We start from the raw sequence: 22,822 nt of genomic DNA on the forward strand, positions 1-22,822 counted from the left end.
CACCTCCACAAGGAGAAGGGTGATATTCATGAAAGGGGGGTGTTCTGTAGTCATGGTGGGGCCCCTGTGTATTTCAGAACCTCTGAAAATCATGGTTATAAAACACACAGGAAGCCTCGAGTATTGGGAGTCTACAAGGCCATATTGTCACTCAACTTGCCTCTGGCAGTGATTTTTTTTTTGGGGGGGGGAGGTAGCTAGCACACTCACCCCTTCGTTTTTAACAACTTTCAAGCGTTTTATAGTGATTTGACCCTCTTGGCCCAGCCCTTCAACTTTCTTTTTTAACCAATTTCCTCATTTTGAGGAACTTCCTCTTTTGAAATCAAACGTGGCTGTCTTGGGTTTTCTTGGCAATTGGAGAGTTACATGGATATTTAATTTAATAGTGTTAAGAGGGGCAGGTGGGGCTCGTCAGCCTGGGAAGCTAGCCCATCTAGGCGAAGGAAAACTCTGCCCTTAAACCTCTGCTGCCTTATGGGATATTTTCAGGAGGAGAAAAGGCTAAGGGGCAAACCTTACACAAATTCAGTCTCTCCAATACGGTCAGATGGCACCTTGTATGCCCCCTTCTGGCAAGCTGGTGCCAAACGTATTGCTCTGCTTTCCTTTGGACCACATCATGAGGCCGGGAGGGGGGATCTTGTCATCACTTCAAGGCTGCTAAAGCAGCAGTTTGACTTCACCCCCAAAAGCACACTCCATTGTTTCTTGAGACAGGTGGATGCCAACGGTATTATTGTCACTGCTCCCAATTGGCTTGACAATACATATTGAGTCCAGTCCTGGGCATCACTCAGGATAAAATCCAGCGTCACAACACCAGCCGTCATTTTAGGGTATAGGAGTCAACTCCTAAGGGCCAAGGTCCCTTCGCCCCCTCCTCCTCCGACAAAATATTTAACCACTCTTGGAATCTTTCTTGGCCTGTGGCATATACTCCAGCCGAGTTTCTAACACTCTGCTTTTAAAGAACTTCCCTATTCCCCTCCCAATTCTCAGCTACAATACTCAGTGCCCTGTGAAGAAGAAGAGTTTGGATTTGATATCCCGCTTTATCACTACCCGAAGGAGTCTCAAAGCGGCTAACATTCTCCTTTCCCTTCCTCCCCCACAACAGACACCCTGTGAGGTGGGTGGGGCCAAGAGACTTCAGAGAAGTGTGACTAGCCCAAGGTCACCCAGCAGCGGCATGTGGAGGAGCGGAGACGCGAACCCGGTTCCCCAGATTACGAGTCTACCGCTCTTAACCACTACACCACACTGGCTCTCACTGTGGCTGGTTGTTATTACATGAGGGGAATAGGGGTCTCCTAACAACTCTGAGCACCCTAAACAAACTACCCTTCCTTTGTGGGAGGAAACCGTGACTGTTTAAAGTTGTGTCGTAGTGCTTTGAATGGGAATGTGGCCGAAGTCTCAAGTTATCACAAATGCAGGCATGGAATAAGACAAGGCTGCTGTTTTGACTCTTGCAGATGCCAGTCACCAGATTAAACACGGAAGGAGTTTGCTCTCTGTCTCTCACCCTGACCCACACCCACCATAGCTGCCAAGTTTTCCCTTTTCTCGCGAGGAAGCCTATTCAGCATAAGGGAAAATCCCTTTAAAAAAGGGATAACTTGGCAGCTATGACACCCACTGTTAGGGAGGTGTTGCAGACCCCCTTTATGGACCATGGGAGACACACGGAATGGAGGCAGCAATCAGAGGTTTATTTGGTCTCATTTCACAGGCTTGGCCCGTCACAAGTTGAGATTGGGCCTGACACAGGTGGCTCCCTCGTGGAGCGGAAGAAGGGGCACGAGGGAACCTGGCACTCACATGTGAATTTCAAGTAGGGTGGGGAGAGGGGAGAGGCGGACACAGTAGAATTGCACATTCAAAGTGCTAGTGGCTGTCAGGCTCCAACCAGGCAGAAGCACTGCTTTTTTTGTTGCAAGTGCGGCCCAGTGCAAGACATTCTTTGCTTTCCTCTTACACGTCCACGTCAAAAGACAGTCACAAGCAGGTGGGGCAATCTGGCTCCAGTGTGTACCCCCACTCTGGGCTATCTCCTCTCATGTTTGTGCAACGTGGCTCGCTCTTGAATGCTGCAGAGCATCCTCAGACCTGCTTGGGTCAAGATAGCTGTGGCAGGCTCCCCTCCTTGCATAAACCGGGAGGCGCGACGCCCGTCTTGGGGACAAAGGATACAGAGAAAGGAGAGTGGAGTCTTGCTTGCTTCACAGGCTCTCCATGCCAGCCTTGGCCAACTTGGGAGTGTGCCAGATGTTTTGGACTACAACTCCCATCAGCACTTGCTGGCTGTGGGATGATGGGAGTTGTCCAAAACATCTGGAGGGCTCCAGGTTGGATAAAGCTGCTCCACCTTAGTGGAGGGAGAGCCACTAAGGCCTAGATATGGCAGGGTGGAGCTGTGCCCCTCAAGGTGAATGGAGAATTGGTACGCAATGAAGATAATAGCTGCCAGCGAGCGAGCCTGGCCAACGCGGGGGTCGTGGAAGCCCCACAAGCCATTCCAGCAAAGGTGGAGGAGAGGAGAGTGGCTTGCCAGAGTGGGTCTGACCGGTTAGTGTTCATTACATGGAGGGGCGTGAGAAAGGGCTCTCCGCTCTCCCTCACCCCCACCCCCTGCCCAATATACACAACCCCTCATCACTTCCGTGGGGCACTCAATACTATCCCGTGGTTTGACATCCCTGAAGGAATTGGCTGAGAAAGAAGCAAAGTCTTCCCAACACTGTTGAGGTTAAGGCGCTCAGTGAATGGAAAGGGGGGGGGAGGAAGGGAAGAAGGTACTCAGGTGTGTGGGGTGTGGGGGTATGCCCCCACACCTCCCCCCTACAGCGTGGGAAAATCCCCCTCTCCCCCTTTGACAGCGATTCCCGCCTCCCCTTTCGACAGCGAGCCCATGCTCCCAGCCTTCGACTACATGTGCAGCCTCATGTCCAATCACAGTTGAGCGTGGGGTTCAAAGTTCAAGGCGCCAACTTCCTGAACGAAAAGGTGCTTCGGGAAGGCGGGACCTCCTTCTTTTGCTTTCCCCTTCACTTTGGAGCCGTCCGTCCTTGAGTGGTTGCAGCTGCTGTCCACCACGGCAGCTCCTCTTCGGGCGGGAGCGGGCGGGAGGTCTGGCGCGGCAACGGAGAAGGGCTGAGCCGCCCCGCTGGAGCCAATCTGGACGCAACGAGGAAGGGGTCGGGGGTGGCTGGCGCTGTTGGCTCCCTCGGGGCTGAAAAGTCCCCACAGGCAAAGGGATCGGGAGCTGCAAAAGGATTGGTGCTTTCAGGAACCAGTGGCTTGAACTGGCGCGGCCCCAGGCGAGGGGACTGGACTGGGGAGGAACGGGCCCCAGAAGACACAAAGCTCCAGGGGTCGATGCGGCTGCGGACAGGAGAAGGGCGGGGCCTGGAGATGAGGCTGGCATGGGGGGAGGGGCGTGGGGAGCGGGGGCTGCGGGGGGAGGAGGGAGAAGGGAGAGCACCATCTGTAAGGAACAGAGAACATAAGCACAGGTGAGCCATGATGTCTTTAACTCCAGAGGCGTAGCAAGCCCAGGTGGTACCCGGCGCGGAATTTTTTTGTCACCCCCCCAACGGCTCTGGCGAAAAGTGAAAAACCTAGAGCTTACAGAAAAACCTAGAGCTTACAGAACAAAACCGACCAGATATGAAATCAGCATTGAAAGAACATATAAGAACAGTTGAAAAATCTCATGCAATAGAAAATAAAAAAAAATGTTCCCCAGCGCACGCTGAGTGTCACCCTCCCCTCCAGAGTGGCACCCGGGGCGACCCGCCCCCATCGCCCCCCCTTGCTACGCCACTGCCTAACCCAAGTGGAAAGAAACCCTGGGGGGAACTGGAATCTGGTTGTGAAACTTCAAAAAACTATATTCAGCCATGCTGCCACCTTTTACGCTGGTTTAACACCCAGAGATTTGGCTAAGGCCTCTGTGACGGATTGGTCTGGTTGGCAATGGAACCCCAGGGTGCAGAGAATTAGTAATAAAAATTTTAGTAATAAAGAGGGAGGACATTTCGTCTCATATTAAGAAGGATCCCCGAAAGTTTAGTGACAACGCCGGGACTGGGTTTGTCGCATATTAATTGGTGGCAAAGTCCTTGGGTTCGTCACAGCCTCCATCCTACGAAGACAGGAAGCTATGATACCCCCCAAAGAATCCTGGGAGCTGTAGTCTGTTAAGGATGCTCAGAGTTGTTAGGAGACCCTTATTCCCCCTCACAGAATCACTGGGAATTCTGGGAATGGTAGTTCTGTGAAGGGAATAAGGGGGGTCCTCTAACAATACTCAGCTCCCATAATTCCCTGGGGGGAAGCCGGGACGGTTTAAAGTGGTATAATAGCACTTTAACTGCGCCAATGTGGCCCAAGTCCACTGACCCATCTAGCTCAGCATTGCCTACAAGGACAGGTATCAGCTCTCTGGGGCGCAGGCAGGGGGACAATTCCAAGCCCTAGCTGGAGATGACAGTGGGGGCTGACCCAGGAGCTGCCTGTCTGCAAAGTGTCTGCTCAGCCTCTGAGCTGCAGCCCTCACCTGCACCAGCTCAACCCCGCCCCTCTGCAGCCTCCTAAATTCTCCTGCCAGGACTTACCCCATTTCTGGGTTTTGTTCCCTCGGCCTTCCACAAGTCTCGGGATCTTGGGTGACATCTGGATCCAGAGAGGAGGCAAGGCCCCTCTGTTGCCCCCAGAGGCCACATCGACGAGGAGATCCGTAGGAGGTTCCTCCTTGCACAGCTCCACCTGGACGGTGGGGGTGGACTCTTGCGGAGGGGAGGGTGGCGGGGGCTCCTGGAGGGCGGACGGAAGCTCTCGGCCCAACCCGAGAGAAGCAAGCAAGGCTGTTCCCCGAAGCAGGGCCCGCTGGATGAGTCGGGGGGCACTGGGGCGTTCTGGGACTGGGTCCTCGGTTTCCGGGGAGTCGACTGGAACACTGCCTGTTAGGGTAAGAAAGTTGTAAAGTCAAACCACAACCTGACATAGTGTTACAAACTTAAGTCCCCACTTTGCCCACTTAAGTACCCAATTAAGTCGCCACTCAGTTGGGGGGGCAGCACAAAATGTGGGGTTTGCGGCACCAAACCAGCAGACTGCCTTGGCACTGGTTTGAAGTCAATCGGACAAAGGTTGGGTTTGGGGGTCATTTAATAATGACCCCGATTTGAGTGTCAATTGCTCAGTTTGTAGGCTGGCACAAAATGCGGGGCTTGCGGCACAAAACCGACGCTATACCTTGGCACCTGCTTGAAGTCAACTGGACAAAGTTGGATTTGTTGGCATTAACTTGTGACCCCAATTTGTCAATGACTCTTTTTTTTGGAGGGTGGTGGTGGCATGAAACACAGGGTTTGCGGCACAAAACAGCACTAAAACTAGCACTAAACAGTTTTTTTTTGGGGGGGGGAATCTGGAATTTTGCAGGGTCACACATAACTGAAGTTCCCTGTTGCCTCTTCAGCTTCTGACACCTCCCCCCCCCTCCAGTCTTCTCCCTCTTGCCATTCATCACCATCCCACCACCCATTCCCTGGCCTTGAGCCTTCTTCCCTTGGGGGTTCCCCAGCTGATGCCTCCCACCACTCCTCTGCCTCCAGCCAGTCCATACATTCCATCCTGACCTGGAAATGCCCAGGATAGAACCTGTTTCCTTCTGCATGCAAAGCTGGAGTGCGTCCACTGAGTTACAGCCCTTCTCACAGGCATATGCTGACACCACTCCCTCTGTATCTATTGTTAAGGTTGTGAGTGCTATTGCTTATGTCAGGGGTTTGCAAACTTTTTCAGCAGGGGGCCTGTCCACTGTCCCTCAGACCTTGTGGGGGGCCGGACTATATATATATATATTGGGACGACGACGACAACGACGAATGAATTCCTATGCCCCACAAATAACCCAGAGATGCATTTTAAATAAAAGGACACATTCTACTCATGTAAAAACATGCTGATTGCCGGATCGTCCGCAGGCCGGATTGAGAAGGCGATTGAGCCGCATCTGGCCCCCGGGACTTAGTTTGCCTACCCATGGTTTATGTCAGGGGTCAGCAACCTTTTTCAGCCGGGGGCTGGTCCACTATCCCTCAGACCATGTAGCTGGCATTACACATTCTATTCATGTAAAAACACCAGGCAGGCCCCACAAATAAACCAGAGATGCCTTTTAAATAAAAGCACACATTCTATTCATGTAAAAACACCAGGCAGGGCAGGCCCCACAAATAACCCAGAGATGCATTTTAAATAAAAGGACACATTCTACTCATGTAAAAACATGCTGGTTCCTGGACCATCCGTGGGCCGGATTGAGAAGGCGATTGGGCCGCATCTGGCCCCCGGGCCTTAGTTTACCTACCCATGGTTTATGTAGTCAAATTGACACCTCCTGACATAGAAGAGGGAAGTGTCGACAGGTTTGGGCACACCTCAAGTCTTGCAGAAGTACCCCATTATATATATATAAAAACTTTAGAAAATTTGTAAGAAAATTTGTAAATACCACAGATTGTGAACTGTTGAAGTCATCTCCACATTCTACGTTTAAAGCACATAGCTCCAAGAAACCTGGGAGTTGCAGTTTAGCCCTTAGAGAGCTCTAATTCCCATCAGGTATGGCATTGGACCACCTGGATGAAGCTCTTGGACCACTGGTGATTCAGCAGACTACCGTTTGGAAAGTCCTGCTGGCATGCAACAGCTGTGGGAAAACTATATCTTGGGCAGCTCCTCTGTGTCAGATTTAGCTCAGCAAAGAAAAGGGGGAAACTCCCAGGTGCCAGGTGTTCATTTTATTCCAGGGGCAGTATAAACATGCCAGGTAACGGGAAATGCATGTAAAGCAGCGATGGGGCGCCTCTTTTGCCCATGTATGCAGGCCACTTTTGACAGGTAGGTGGGGCTGAAGGACGGCACCCGCGATTCCCCTTTGGCCCAGATGCAACTTTTCCTGCCTCATTTCATAGACATGATGCCGAGGTGTAGGGCAGTTGGGCAATGCTTGGCCAAAATGGGTCAAATGAGAAAGGCCTGGTGGGCCCTAAAAGGCCCTTGGGCCAGAGGTTCCCGACTCCAGATATAAAGCACAGGCTCTATTACTGAGCTACAGCTCCTCAGGGGAAACAATTCAGGAGACAGAACAGGGCAAAAAACCCTGAAAAGCGCTCACCGTTTGGGCTGGGCTGGGTCTGTTCAGGAACGGGCAGCTCCTCTGGCTCCATGTACCACGTCGTTTCTTCTAGGCGCGACCTTCTCCTGTGAGGGGGGACAAGAAAGGGTTTGCAACCTGTTCAGGGGATGTGTATGTGTCAGGAGTAAGTCAGCAATATAAAACACCGGCGTCAGTGAAACTAACTCTGCAGTCAAAGAAATCAAAACAGCACAGGCCTAGTGGTCACAGTAACCCTTTGCAATAAGTCTTGCTTCTATGAGGCAAGGAGTGAAGGTCCCTGCCTTCCTACCTCTCTCAAAGACTCTCCCCGCTCCCCAAACAACTTGAGCAGGGTCCCCAAACTACGGCCCCCGGGCCGGATGCGGCCCAATCGGCCTCCCAATCCGGCCCGCGACGACCCCCGCCGCCCGCTGCCGCCGCCCGCTCTTACGGCGCGCGGCGCGGCGACGATCTTAAAAATCGGCAAAAAATCGCCGAAAATCCTTTGTGCGCATGCGTATGGGCCTCTCCCGACCCAGAAGAGGTCATTTCCGATGCACTTCCGGGTCGGGGGAGGCCCATACGCATGCGCACAAGCGATTTTCGGCGATTTTTCCCCGCCCGTGTGCGTGTGCGCATGCGCACGGGCGCGCACTCCCCCGCCCTCCGGCCCGCCGCGCGGTCGGCGCGGCGGGCACCGGCCCACTGCGCGGTAAGTCTGGGGACCCCTGAACTTGAGGCTCCTTTGCCTTGCATGTCTTTGCTGTGCCCTCAATATTCCTCTCTTGTGTTTGGGGAGACCGGGGGGGAGGTCACAGCAGGAGGGGGAGACTCCCTGGATTCTTCAGCAGCCGGCCTCATTGCTGCCTCTTGACCCCACTCTGCTTCTGCCTCCAATTTTGGGCTGTTCTCTGCCACAGCCTCTTCCTGCTCACTAAACCCTGTTGCCTCTTCTGCTTCCGACACCTCCTCCTCCTCCCATCTGCTCCCTCTTCTCCCTCTGACCATTCATTGTCCTCCCACCACCAATCCCCTTCTTCCCCTGGGGGTTCCCCCAGCTGGTGCCTCCCACCGCTCCTCTGCACCCAGCCGGTCCGTGACAGTACAGCCTGCTCCCGTCATTAAGACCTATGATGCTGCCTCATGCTGAGTCGGCCTGTTCGTCCATCTAGGCCAGCATTGTCTGCTTTGACGGGCAGCCGCTCTCCAGGGTCTTGGCAGAGAAGGGTCTTCACCATCACCTGCAACTAGATCCTTCTAACTGGAGAGGCTGGGGGGTTGAACCCGGGGCCTTCTGCCTGCCAAACAGGTGCTCTGCCCCTGAGTTGCAGTCTTTTCTTTTAACCCAGGCATCCCCATTCTCTAAAATTGGCCAGGCAGGGCAAGCAAGCAAGGGAATAGGGGGAGGAAGGAAAGGCTGCCCCCTACCTGCCATTCTGCGTACTGCTCTCACATGGTTTGGGGGAACTGGAGCTCTTTGTGCGGCCATTGCAAATCTCGTCCCCTCGACGCGGCGACTGGCGACCCCAGTTTCGATCATTTTCACTTGGCTCCACTGCAAAGGGTGGGGTGGGAGGGCAAAGAGAAACAACTTTTCCCACTCTATCCTTTTTTGTTGTTGTTCTGTTTTCTACATAGCTACTATTTCTTGTTTCTTCTTTTTTGTGTCTTATCTTACTCCGTGGACGCCATTTTTTAAATTTTTCAATAAAGAATATAAAATAAAAAAGAAAGGGGTACATGTATTAAATGGCACTTTTGCACACAAACCTTAACTGGTTTAAACCATAATTGCTTCCTCCTCTTAGGAACAGTTAGAATTTGGAGCCTGCCCTGCAAAACTAAAGAACTACAACTCCCAGAGTTCCCTCGGGGGAAAGCCACTCGCTCAGGGGATTGCAGCTCCATCCAGAACTGGTCATATGCCACCTCTCTGAAACAGAATTGTTGTGTCATGGCTAAGATTCAGTTTATTGGCTTGCACAAAATCCAGGTACCAGGCTCAGCTGTTCCCTAAGAAGAATATCACAAGAGCCTTGCTGGATCAGACCAAAGGCCCATTTGGCATTCTGCTTGCTCAGTGACCAAACTGATGCCCTTTGGAAGCCCACAAGGAGGATCTGAGAGCCACAGCACACTTCCCCACCTGCAATTACCAGCCGGTGGTGTTCAGAGGACTGATTATCCTGTAGGTAGCACATAGCCCTTGTTCCTAGCAGCCACTGATGGCCTCATCCTCCCTGAATTTGTCTAATCCCTCTTTAAAGACATCCAAGCAGCCGACGCTCACTGCTTCCTGCAGCAGTGAGTTCCAGGGTTTAACTACGCACTGTGTGGAATACTTCCTTTGGTTTGTCCTGAATTTTCCAACGTTCAATTTTCATTTGATGCTCCCGAATGTTAGTTATAATAAGGGAGAAAAAAACATATTTGTAGCCACTTTCTTTACACCTCACATAATTTTATACACCCGCTAACGTGTCTTGACGCCCCCTTACCCTGTTTCTCCGAAAATAAGACGTAGCCATAAAATAAGCCGTAGCAGGATTTTTAAGCATTCAAGTAATATAAGCCATACCCTGAAAATAAGACATAGTGATAGGCACATCAGCAGTGCCAGCCGCAGCAGGAGGAGGAGGAGGGGGGGGAAATAAGACATCCCCTGAAAATAAGCCATAGTGGGGTTTTTTGAGGAAAAATAAATATAAGATGGTGTCTTATTTTCGGAGAAACACGGTACTTGCCTTTTCTCGTAACTTAAAAGCCCCAGATGTTGTAACCTTTCCTTATAAGGGAGTTGCTCCAATCTCTTGATCATTTTGGCAGCCCCTTTATGCCTCACCTGATAAGAAGCAGACCTTGATGTCATTTCACCCGCAATCAGCCAGGATTTGGTTGGGGTTATAGAGGAAATCTGAACACACCTGATTCCATTTGCTCCACTTCTACACCTCCCCCCCCCCCGATAAATGTTACTTACATCGGATAGCTCGGAGTCGTTGGAAGGGAGGGGAGCCACCTGCCCCCACCTCCAGGCAGTCCTTCCTTTTGTCCAATCCAGGAGAAGCCATTACTGTAATGCGATGCTTAAAATCTGAAATAAGGAGGGGGGGGCATGAATTACCCAGTAGCACCATCTGTAACAATGCACAGTTTAAAATGAGTTTAATTTAGAAAAGGCCATCTCAGAAGTCGAGGCTCTGTCAATGTTCCAAAGTTTGGGCTCATGGTTCTTCATCCCCATCACTGAACTTAGGACTGGCAACAGGTGTTTTTGTTTGAAAATTGTTTAACAACATCAGTTAACAAACATGGATACATATGCTATAATGTTATTGTTTTAGTTCAGGCATGTCCAACAGGTAGATTGTGATCTACCAGTAGATCACTGAACGTCTGTGGTAGATCACTGGTAGATCACTGGCTCCCCTCAAAGAAACTCAACAACTTTTGACTGCCCTAAAAAAGCTCAACAACTTTGACCTGAACCCCTAAAAACAGCTTTCCTCCCTAAAAAAAGCTCAACAACCTGCACCCCCCAAAATGGGGTAGATCACTGCCTCTTTTTAACTGTGAGTAGATTTTAGTTAAATAAATGGTTTAAATTGTTATTAAGGAAATTATTATTATCTTTCTCCTTCCAATAAAGTACAGCAGAAAACTTGTCCAAATATAAACAGTTAACTTCTTAAACCTCATGATAATTTCATAATTATCTGTCTATGTATAACCAAATCAGTAATTTTTGATATAACTGTAAAAACCACTCTGCAAATTATTATTATTCCAAAAAACGAAACCTTCACCTGGTTGTAAATATTAAGATGATAACAACAAGAATGAATCCTTCTATTAAAAAAAGTGATTCAAAACAAAGTCTTACTGACTAGTGATTTAAATCGTTATTTAAACCAACTCTTGCTGACTAGTGATTTAAAATGATTTAATTTAAATCAAGTCCACCCTGGTTGAAATTACAGTGGCATCTCTACTTACGAATTTAATGCGTTCCAAACGCACATTCGTAAGTAGAAAAAAAGTGTAAGTCGAATCCCATAGGAATGCGTTGGGAGAAAAAAATTCGTAAGTTGAAGCAACCCTATCTAAAAATTCGTAAGTAGAAAAAACCTATTTAAACCGCATCCAAGATGGCGGACGGAGCTCCATTCGTAAGTAGAAACATTCGTAAGTAGAGGTACCACTGTAATACGTTAGATGTGTCTATTAACTTCAGTGGGTCTACTCTAAGTAGGACTAGCACTGGATACAATTGCCTTGAGTCCCGTCAGGGTATAAATAAACAAACCACAACTACAACAACCCTATGTTCCTAGAAGGCCTGTTGTCAAGACACCCCTTCCAACCAAGAGTCATCCTTGACGGGAACCCTTGCCCTCTGCCTGGTCCCCCCGTGGGCCCTACCAAGTGGCATGCTGATGTGCTCACTGTCCCTTCCTTTCAGCTTGTTCCTCTTGAAGGTCCCCTTCCGCTTCTTGACGTAGGGGCGCTCCCGGTTCATCTGCTGAATGAGGAGGCTCAGCTCCCGCTCAAAGACTTCCAGCTCCCACTGCGCCAGCTCGTGCTCCCGCTGACGCAGGAACTCCTCCTGGGACTTCTGCTTCAGGGCTGCCTGTTTCAGCTCCTCCTCGCGGCTCAGCAGTTCCTGCGAAGAAGGAGGGGAAAGGTATGCGTGTGGATCTGGGCAGAGCAAGAGAGCGAGTATTTGGCTGTTGGAAACCTGCGGGCGACGGAGCTTCCTTTCTCCAATGAGAAGTATCGGGGCCAGAACCTGACCTTGGCCACATTCGCACCATACCTTTAAAAGCACTTTATTTTTTTATATTTTTCTTGTCCTCAACATGGTCTTTTATTTTGTTCATATACACTATGCCATAAACTCATATGGAATTGGTTCCAGTAGCTCTGGCTCCTTGCCATAGTTTCTCACAAAGTGGGCTTCTCTTGGAGGAGCAGGCTGGCGTTTTAGTTCAAACCAAATTCCCTTTTCCTTCCCTTCTTTTTTCTTTCTTTCATTTTCCTTCACACGCTGCAAGAAGCTGTCTCTGCTCTTTGAGTGCTTAATATGCTCAATTCGCACATTAATTCTCTTAGCCAGAATCTTGCCCTTAACTTTCTTGTTCACAATAATGCCCCCAAGCATGCTGGGTAATGTTGTATACCCTTCCTGTCTTGCCATGGTAACAGTTGTGGGGCATGCCTTTCTGAATTGTGCCCATGCCCTTTATGTCAACAATGTCACCCTTCTTATAGATGCGCATGTAGGTAGCGAGAGGGACCACACCATGTTTGTGAAAGGGTCTTGAGAACATGTAACATGTCCCCCTCCTCTTCCCCTTGGTGTTGGTCATCTTGACGGTTTACTGCAAGATGGCGTCTGAGGCCAAAAAGCTTTAAAAGCGCTTTAAGCAATCATGGCTTCTCCCAAAGAATTCTGGGAAGTGTAGTGGAGTGTGCTGAGAGTTATTCCCTTCACAGAGCTACAGTTCCCAGAGTGGTTTAGCAATCCACCCCTCTCCACAGGGAACTCTCAGCACCCTTTACAGACTACAGCTCCCAGGATTCTTTGCGGGAAGCCCGGACTGTCTAAAGTCGTGCCATAGTACATTGAATGTATGGTGTGAACATGGCCTTATACCAGGCATCCCCAAACTGCGGCCCTCCAGATGTTTTGGCCTACAACTCCCATGATCCCTAGCTAACACGACCAGTGGTCGGGGAAGATGGGAATTGTAGTCCAAAACATCTGGAGGGCCGAAGTTTGGGGATGCCTGCCTTATACAGTCATACCTCGGGTTGCGAATGTGATCCGTGCGGAAAGCACGTTCACAACCCGCGGCGCCACGTCTGCGCACGCGCACGACACAATTCGGCACTTCTGCGCATGCACGAGCACCGAAACCCAGAAGTAACCTGTTCCAGGTTCGGCGCAGAGCACAACCCGAAAACACCATAGCTGTCAAGTTTCCCCTTTTCTCGCGTGGAAGTCTATTCAGCCTAAGGGAATTTACCTTTTAAAAAGGGAGAACTTGACAGCTGTGGAAAACAGACAACCCGTAGCGTTCACAACCCGAGGTATGACTGTACTAAGTCAGAACATTGGTTCGTGTAGATCAGGTATGGGGAACTTTTGGCCTTCCAGATGTTGCTGAACTACAACTGCCAGCAGCCTCGACAAGCATGGCCAATGGGACCTTTTGTGTGCAAAAGCAGGTGCTCGGCCACTGAGGTACGGCCCTTCCCCAGGACTCCAACTCCCATCAGTCCCAGCCAGCATATGGGCCCTTCCACTGACCTGGGTGAAGGGGTGCACAGAAATTGTTTTCCCACCCATTTTCATTAGTAAACCCCTCACTTGACTTGCAATTCAGAGAGTAAATTCGCCTTCCTTTAATTCAGGGATGTGGAGCCTTTCGCCCTCCGGACGTTGCTGAACCACAACTCCCATGAGCCCCAGCAACGATGGCCAATGGCCAGTGATAATGGGAGTTACAGTAATGTAATATATGAAGGGCCAAAGTTCCCCACCCCTGGTTTAATTACCCACATTTGTTTTTGTCTCCACCCTCACCTTTCTTTGTCTTCTGCTGCCGCCTCCTGGACGTCAACATTTTATCGTCCCAGAATGCCCCAGCTGTGGCGCCGTACTGTGGCTTTCTGGGAAATAAATGGCAGTCACCAACCCTCCCTCCCAGCTAAAAAGAAAGCCCATTCATACTCATTAATTACACTTTATGTTTTTTTCAGAAGCGCTATCAGTCAGTAATACGGGGACATGTGCAAGGTCCCAGTTTCAGGGTGGAATCCTGTGCCCTCATTCTGGGAGAAGATGAATTATCCTTGCATCATATTGGTATTTTAAATATGTATGCTATACCCTTTGTGTTTTAAATAAGCGAACGTTTCAATTATCATGTTTTTATTCTCTTTTTGTTCTGTTTTAACAGGCCTGTGACCGTATAATAAAAGGAGTGGGGGATTGACTGATACCTCCAGGCAGTCTTTGCCAACCTGGTGCCCTCTGGATGTTTTGGACGACAGCTCCCATTGGGCTGATGGGAATTGTAGTCCCAGACATCTGGAGGGCGCCAGGTTGGCAAAGGCTGCCTTCAAAAATGTTGCGTTCTGGTACAACGGCGAGATTCTAGGCCCGAACCCTGCCCCGAATGAACGTTCCAGCTCCTCTCGTCTCTCCCTCACCTTTTCCTTGGCACGGAGCTCATCAAACATGTCCTGGATCTCGACTTTCCAATCGTCTTGCATGGAGTGGAAGGACTCCTGGGGCATATCATGGAGGACTTGGGTCTCCAGCACCGTCAGTTGGGACAGGATGGATGCAAAAGTGGGGCGCCGGTGGGGGTCCTGCTCCCAGCACTCTGACGGGACCAACAGGGAAGCGGGAGGGAGGGAGACAGAATGCACACACTGCTCAAACCGGCGCCAGAAATGGGTAGCCTCCCTGGGTACAACCCTTTCCCACCTTCTTTGCAGGGCATCCCACCTCGCGGTGGAATCCCTAAGTCCCGCCTCCTTTACTGCTTCCTGCTTACCTGCCATGAGACGTGCAAAGGGTTCTGGGCAAGTGGATGGGATAGGAAGTGTCAGCTTGTTCACAGCGACCCCATAGGCCACGGCAAGGCCATCGATGCCCCGGTACGGAACTTCGCCAGTGAGAAGCTCCCAAAGGAGTACCCCATAGCTGGAGGGAAAAGGATAATAATAATAATTAATAATAATAATAATAATAATAATAATAATAATAATAATAATTTATTATTTATACCCCGCCTGGGGTTTCCCCAGCCACTCTGGGCGGCTTCCAACAGAAAAATAAAATAATCGATTAAAGATTAAAAGCCTCCCTAAACAGGGCTGCCTTCAGATGTCTTCTAAAAATCTGGTAGATGTTTTTCTCTTTGACATCTGATGGGAGGGCATTCCACAGGGCGGGCGCCACTACCGAGAAGGCCCTCTGCCTAGTTCCCTGCAACTTGGCTTCTCGCAACGAGGGAACCGCCAGAAGGCCCGCGATGCTGGACCTCAGTGTCCGGGCAAAACGATGGGGGGTGGAGACGCTCCTTCAGGTATACTGGACCGAGGCCATTTAGGGCTTTAAAGGTCAGCACCAACACTTTGAACTGTGCTCGGAAACGACAAGGGAGAGCAGGCTAAATTCTAGGGTGCTGTTGAGCCACCCGGAATCCCCGTTTGCAGTGTGATATTCTGCTGCCCTCTCAAAACAGGCCAAACAGTGGAGCTCTAGGCTTCCCTCCTCTCCTGGTCTTTGCAGGGGTGGGGGTGGGAATTATAAAGTCCCTCCTCTTGAATCTTATCCAGACATACAGGGTTCCACTCTGTCCCCTTCCAGTTAATCTATTCCAGCTGGTCTATACTAGAACTCCAAGAACTAGTGCCGAATGTCTTTTTCCTAATCTATTTTCCTTTTGTGCAATGTTTCTTAGGGGAGTTTTTAATGTTTGATGTTTTATTATGCTTTTATATTTGTTGGAAACTGCCCAGAGTGGCTGGGGCAACCCAGTCAGATGGGTGGGGTACAAATAATAAAACAACAACAATTTAGCTTGTAAGCCTGAGGGCAGAGACTCTTTTATCTATATAAATAAAAATGTAAATGTCCGTTTGTACAAAATCAAAAATCTCCAAAGTTCTTGACCGATTGCTTTGAAATTTTGACACAACGTTCCAATCAAATACAGGAGTGTTTGCATATAATTAGATTATATAGATGTCACACCTGTGACAGGTAAAAATATGGGTTTTTGGAAGAACAGTGCCATCTATTGGACGTCAAAGCAACACACGCTATAGTAAATTTTTTACTCCCAGGACACCTTGGGGTGCAAGGTGCGAGCGCGCAAAGGGTACTGGGAGCGCGCAAAGGGTACTGGGAGTGGGTGGCCGGCGGCTCCTTCTGGGAGAGTGGGGGCCGGATCCTGTCCCTTCGCCGCCGCTGCCTCTCCTCTCCCCCCCCCGCCCTCGACATGTCCACCTTCGATAAGAGACTGCACCTGGACCGCCTGCCCCCTCGCCCACCGGGATCCGCCGGGGGAACCGCCCAGGCCCTCCCCAAAATGTGCATACAATATGCGAGGGGGAGAGAGGGGTCGGGGTGGAGGGTGACGTAACATGGGGGGAAGATGATGTCACGCGCCAGGGGCAACAGAGAGAGGGGTGTCATGAGCCTCTCCTGGGAAACTGGGACCCTGACTAAGCCACAGCCAACGCGTGGTCGGGTACAGCTAGTTATTGATATTTGTAAGCCACCTGGGGGTCTTTCCCCTCAGTTAATTAGCAGGGCTAAACGGCAAGCAAACATGTACCTGGAAAGTGAAGCCCATCTCTTTACGCTTACTTGAGACGGATGCTTGCGATCGAGACTTCGAGCTGCAAGCTCACAAGGGGTTTTTTGCACCACACCCATGATGGGCAATGAAAAATGGTTTCAGTCACTTGTTACCCAACGTCCTGTCCTGTGTATGCCCTCTGTGGTCACATTCACAACATACATTTAAAGCACTGGGATACCAGTTTAAACAGTCATGGCTTTTCTCGAAGAATCCTGGGAGCTGAGAGTTGTTCGGAGGCCCCTACCTATCCCCTTCCTTGAGCTACAGTTTCCCAGAGTTCCCCACGAAGAGGAATTGATTGGTAAACCGCTATGAGAAGTGTAGCTCTGGAACAGAGGTCTCCTAACAACGCTCGCCACCCTTCCCACTTTCCCAGGATTCTTTGGGGGGGGGGAAACAAAACTATTTAAAAGTGGCATCAGAGCGCTTTAAATGTATGGTGCGAAGGAGGCCTGTTTCTGCCTGCCTCTATCTTACACAAACGTACACTGCCTGGCCTCAGCGTTGCCCAAACCTGGACCTGGAGTGTTCTTGGCGGAGGAACAAGGGGAGCAGATCCGGCCCCACAGCAGATATCCACATTACCAATTACCGTGAGGACCTGATAGGGATCCCCGCACCAACTGGCTGACTCTCAGACCCTCCAGTCTCGCTCAGGGCCACGGGAGATGGCAAGGCAGTCAGCAGCTTCAGAGTTGCTGTCAAAGTGCCTGGCTAGCTGCATGTGAGGAGGGGGAAGTGCATGTCAGCACCTGCCTGGATCAGGACGTGGCTGAGAGCCAGAAAGGGCTGGAACCTCCAGCTCCCAGACGAACCCTCAGTCTGAGCTGCTTCCCTTTCGAAGCTCCAAACCACGCCTGAAAGGTGTGTGTGTGTGTGTGTGTGTGTGTGTGTGTAAGAGGGGAGACTCTTTTCTTACACACATGCAGAATTTTGCTTCCTTTACCTGCCGTGGACTTCCATGGACCCTTGGAATTTTAACACTTTGAGCGAGAATGTGAAGAGCGTGTTAGTAAACTGGGACTCTGACACGGTTTTCAAAACAGGGTGTTCTGCTTTGGCAAGGGAGGTGTACCAGGGCAAAACGGGTCCTTGCTTTTCCCTGCACATTTGGGTTCCAAGGCCAAGACCCAACCTTAGACGGGGCCCACCCCACCCTCTCACCTCCAGACATCGCTGCCCCGGGAGAAGGTGGAGCTTTTGATGACCTCCGGTGCCATCCAGGCGTAGGTGCCGGCCGCGCTCATTTTGGTCGTCTTGTGCCACTCGCGGGCCAGCCCAAAATCGGTGATCTTCAGCGTCTTCCCACTCACATCTCCATCGTCCGCATATTCCGCCAGCAGGACTGAGGGGAGAGAAGAAACAGACATGGGATTCTGAGGGAAGCCAGTGAAGGAGGTTGGAGGCCTCCATCCAGGAAGACACATCAGAGAGGCCTAACCGGGCCAAAACTTCCCTGGCCCTCGTTGCTCATAACCTGGAAGCCTTTCCTTAAAATTCCCCATGTACACCTGAGGGGTTAATCGGGAGTGAGTATAAGACACCCTTCATATGCTCAGAGTGCCTTTGTCACAAGTATAATGAAATACTTTTTCTCCAGTTAACACGGACATCTACCATTGCCCCATCATGATAATAATTTTGTGTGGCGCCACCTTTTTTTCTCCAAAGAATTCAAGGTGACATATGGACTTCTTCCCCTCTCAAGCTTATACTCTCACAACAACCCTATGAGGCGGGCCAGGACGGGTGATAGTGACTGGCCCAAAGTCACCTGCTGAGCTTCATGGCTGTGTTAAACCCTGGTCTCCCATGTCTTAGGCCATAGGAATTTGTCTTAATGCTGAGATAGGACATGGACCCAACATTGGTGGGATGGAAAGTTAAGGGTACACTTTTATTTTTTAAGGCTATTTGGGTTTTAGCACATTATCTTAATAAATATTGGGGGAGGGGTAAATAACAAGTTAAAGGTGCTTAATGGACTTCAGCATACTGGATCACACAACCTTTGTAGGGAAGTTTTTAATGTTTAATGTTTTATTGTGTTTTTATATATGCTGGAAGCAGCCCAGAGTGGCTGGGACAACCCAGTCAGATGGGTGGGATACAAACAAACAAACAGCAACAGCTTAAAGCAGGCATCCCCAAACTGTGGCCCTCCAGATGTTTTGGCCTACAACTCCCATGATCCCTAGCTAACAGGACCAGTGGTCAGGGAAGATGGGGATTGTAGTCCAAAACATCTGGAGGGCCACAGTTTGGGGATGCCTGGCTTAAAGGGAACTTAAATTACAAAGGCTGACAGCCTTTTGTGACAGCCCTCTGGAGTACTGCCATTTTGTTTTGTTTTTAATATTTATTATTATTATTATTATTATTATTATTATTATTATTATTATTTTGTATGTGTGTGTGTGTGTGTGTGTACACACACACACTGTATATTCCAGCGTATAAGACGACTGGGCTTATATACCAACCCCCCAACTTTTCCAGTTAAAATATAGAGTTTGGGATATACTCGCTGTATAAGAAATACGACCCGGCATATAAGACGACCCCTGACTTTTGAGAAGATTTTCCTGGGTTAAAAGGTAGTCTTATACGTAGGAATATAAAGTGTGTGTGTGTGTGTGTGCGCACACACACACACATACATACATACGTACACACATATCTATATATATAAAAATGTAAAAATCGTGAAAATCCAGGTTCCACTTTTCTCCATAACCGCTTGACCGATCGTCCTGAAATTTTGACACAACGATCCAGGCCACTCCCCGCGCGTTGTTGGGGGCAAAAATCCCTCAAATCGCACACCTGCGCAGGTACAGACCTGGTTTTCCACCAACTCAAACAGCGCCCTCAAGTGGAATTCCTCCCAAAGTACACCCCTCCCTTCCTGTGAAATCTAAGCCACACCCACAAACCAAATGACATCGTCATCAACCAAGCAACTGAAACACACCAAGGCGGCCATTATCTAGGCCTTTGTTTTAGGCCCCTGACAGGCCCGGGGTGGGGGGACCCACAGCAATGCACTTGGGGGCACGGCAAGGGGTTTTTACTTTACCATTTAGCACCACTACCCCCCTAAAAAAAAACCCACCAAAAAACCAACATTGCCAAGTGGAGGTCGGGGCCTGCCTGGGGGGGGGGGTTCCCACAGGCCACAGCACGGCCTTTGATTTATGTAGGCCCCTACACTGCAAGGGGTTTTACTTTACCATTTAGCACCACTACCGTACCCCCCCAAACCCCCCCCCAAAGAACCAAGTGGAGGTCGGGGCCTGCCTGGGGGGGGGGTTGCCACAGGCCGCAGCACAGCCTTTGATTTATGTAGGCCCCTACACTGCAAGGGGTTTTTAATTTACCATTTAGCACCACTACCCCCCACCAAAAAACCAACATTGCCAAGTGAAGGTCGGGGCCTGCCTGGGGGGGGGGGTGCCACAGGCTGCAGCACGGCCTTTGATTTATGTAGGGCCCTGCATGGCAAGGGGTTTTACTTTACCATTTAGCAAGTACCCCCACCCAAAAAAAAACCCCACCAAAAAACCAACATTGCCAAGTGGAGGTCGGGGCCTGCCCGGGGGGGGGGGTTTGCAACAGGCCGCAGCACGGCCTTTGATTTATGTAGGCCCCTACACTGCAAGGGGTTTTTACTTTACAATTTAGCACCACTACCCCCCAAAAATCCACAAGACAAAAATAAATATGTCTTATTTTAAGGGTATGTCTTATTTTAGGAGAAACAACTGATTGTAAGCCTCTGTGTCCTTTTTTAAAAACAACAACAACCACCATTCACTTTTTCTCCCCAGTTTAAGTCCTCAGATATTTGCAGTGCACCCCCACCCCCACCCCATTTACAATTCCCTACCTTCCCCTTGCCACTTCCTGGTTTTTTTTTTATGGAACTGAACAACTCGGGTACTTCAGAATGCGCCTTCTGTTGCCAGGCCCTTACAGGGCCCGGGCCAGGTAGATGATGTGGCCCTGTTTTTAACCCTTTTGCTACTTTTTTCATTTTAATGATTGTGAATATGCTGACCGAGGACCCCTTTAGATTCGGAGGCCCGCGCCAAGTGCCCTATATGACCCCCCTCCTTCTGTCTGGGCCTGTCTGTTGCTACGGGGCTATGGGGCTTCGCTATTTGACCCCCCCCCGGGTTGGGATTCTTTAAGTAGTTCTCTGGGTCCCAGGGCACATCATCACCCCCAATCCTTAATCTAAATATATAGAAATGTTCACGATGCGTACGCAGGGGCCAATGTATGGAGATACAGGGGGGAGGGGACAACAGAGGGCTCAGACAAAAGTAAATACTGGGAAATGGAACCCAGAAACTGACAGCTCCTTCTCCAAGGATGGGGGCCAATGTAGGAAGATACCAGGGGTAGGGGCCAACACTCCCCAGGAACAACAGAGGGTTCAGACAAAAGTGCATGCTGGGAAATAGAACCCAGAACCTAACAGTTCCTTTTCGAGGGTGGGGGCCAAGGTATGGAGATACAGGGGGGAGGGGCCAACACTCCCCAGGGACAACAGAGGGAAGGGTATCCTACGGAAACACAGGGATGAGCCGGGGTGGAGGGAGGAGGGGCAGGATACGTCATGGATCATGACAGGGTGGGTGGGGATCACAGGAAAGAACCACAGCAACGCGTGGCCGGGTCAGCTAGTATATATATAATTTTCTGTTTTACAATTTTAAATACGCCTTTAAACATCCTTAAAATATTAATGACTTCCATTCTTCTTTCCATGGTTCATGTTGCACATCATAAATCCCTGCATATTTTACAAAAACAAAAACATTCCGTATTCCATTATTGCATCCATCAAAACCTATGTACACTTTCAGCTGTACACAATTATTTCCCATATATTCAATAAACGTTTTCCAATCTTCTTTAAACGTATGTTTTCCTTGTTCTCTTGTTCTACTTGTTAAGTCTGCAAAGCTGCGTATATTCTGTCAGCTTATGTTGCCATTCTGGAGTACTGCCCTTTTGGTGGCTACGGGGTTATGATTTGGCTACTAGCCACAATGGCGATATGTTACACATGCTATTGTGGGCACTATATGCCTCCAAACACTGGTTGCTGGGGATCAGGGCTGCTGCACTTGGGTCCTGCTTGTGAACTTCCCACAGACATCTGGTTGGCCACAGTGAGAACAGGATGCCGGGCAAGATGGGCCTGATCCGGGCCTGATCCAGCAGAGCTCTCCTGAAATTCTTATTGCTGCACTATGTGGCAATCGGTCCCTGGGAAGGAACCCTCGTCAGCACCTCCCTGGCACAAAAGGAGCTTCCTGTGCTGGCAGCTTCTGCCCACGCTGCCAAGCTTCCTCCATGCACTTGGCACACACACAGCATGGAAACTGCGCCAGGGCGAGGCAGAAGCAGTCACGCTCCTCTGCGCTAACCTACTAAACCCAACTCAGAACTTCACAGGCAAAAGAACCCAGGAGTCCTGGCTCCGCGCCCCGATGGTCCAAAAAGCTGAACCCCCCCCCCCCAATCACTACTCTTCAAAGTAGGGAGATGAAAGAATTTTGCTCAGTACGGGGTGAATTGTCCAGATTGAACTCATACTTCTCTCCTGCCGCTGCAAGTGTGTTTTTTCAATTTCCTGCTGGATTCCAATGGCTTTGGGCATTAATCATTTTCAAGTTGCTAGTCCTCATATTTAAGGTTCTCTACTCTACCTGTTTGATGCTCCAAGATCAACATTGGCGCCCTGGGACCAGTCATCAGAAACTTATGCCTGGCTGTCAGGAATGCAACAGGCCAGAGCTGTAAAAAGCACATGTAAAGGTAAAGGTAAAGGGACCCCTGACCATTAGGTCCAGTTGTGACCGACTCTGGGGTTGCAGCGCTCATCTCGCGTTATTGGCCGAGGGAGCCGGCATACAGCTTCCAGGTCATGTGGCCAGCATGACAAAGCCGCTTCTGGAGAACCAGAGCAGCACACCGAAACGCCGTTAACCTTCCCGCTGTAGCGGTTCCTATTTATCTACTTGCACTTTGACGTGCTTTCGAACTGCTACCGTGTTTCCCCCTTTTTAAGACACCGTCTTACAACTTTTTTTCCTCAAAAAAGCACACGGTGGCTTATTTTCAGGGGGTGTCTTTTTTTATTTAAGTGCCGGTACAACTTGGCGCTCTCTCCCGCGCGCATTTTCTGCCTCTTCTATTCTCTCCGTTTCCCCTCCTCCCCCATCCTGAATCAAGGGCTCTCCTTCCT

At 50.0% G+C, this 22,822-nt stretch overlaps 2 protein-coding genes across 2 annotated transcripts in view; both read right to left on the reverse strand.

Annotated features, from left to right (window-relative positions):
• Positions 1–1,694: 1,694 nt before the first annotated feature.
• Positions 1,695–22,822, reverse strand: part of MAP3K11 (mitogen-activated protein kinase kinase kinase 11) — a 41,615-nt gene continuing 20,487 nt past the window's right edge. Inside the window, exons 2-10 of the mRNA XM_035099353.2 lie at positions 17,725–17,905; positions 14,743–14,891; positions 14,393–14,568; positions 11,597–11,837; positions 10,155–10,268; positions 8,603–8,729; positions 7,193–7,278; positions 4,623–4,967; positions 1,695–3,490 (exon numbers count right to left, since the gene is read on the reverse strand). Of these exons, the coding sequence (XP_034955244.2) occupies positions 3,051–3,490; positions 4,623–4,967; positions 7,193–7,278; positions 8,603–8,729; positions 10,155–10,268; positions 11,597–11,837; positions 14,393–14,568; positions 14,743–14,891; positions 17,725–17,905 (1,859 nt within the window). The 3' untranslated portion in view covers positions 1,695–3,050. The remainder of the gene's footprint in view (positions 3,491–4,622; positions 4,968–7,192; positions 7,279–8,602; positions 8,730–10,154; positions 10,269–11,596; positions 11,838–14,392; positions 14,569–14,742; positions 14,892–17,724; positions 17,906–22,822) is intronic.
• Positions 11,991–12,611, reverse strand: LOC118076523 (large ribosomal subunit protein eL21-like). The gene is given in 2 exon segments (XM_035099354.2): positions 11,991–12,329; positions 12,331–12,611. Coding segments are annotated over 2 exon segments (483 nt in total). The 5' UTR covers positions 12,544–12,611; the 3' UTR covers positions 11,991–12,059.

This window comes from Zootoca vivipara, chromosome 17 (assembly GCF_963506605.1).
Source record: "Zootoca vivipara chromosome 17, rZooViv1.1, whole genome shotgun sequence".
NCBI classification, from domain to species: Eukaryota; Metazoa; Chordata; class Lepidosauria; order Squamata; family Lacertidae; genus Zootoca; species Zootoca vivipara.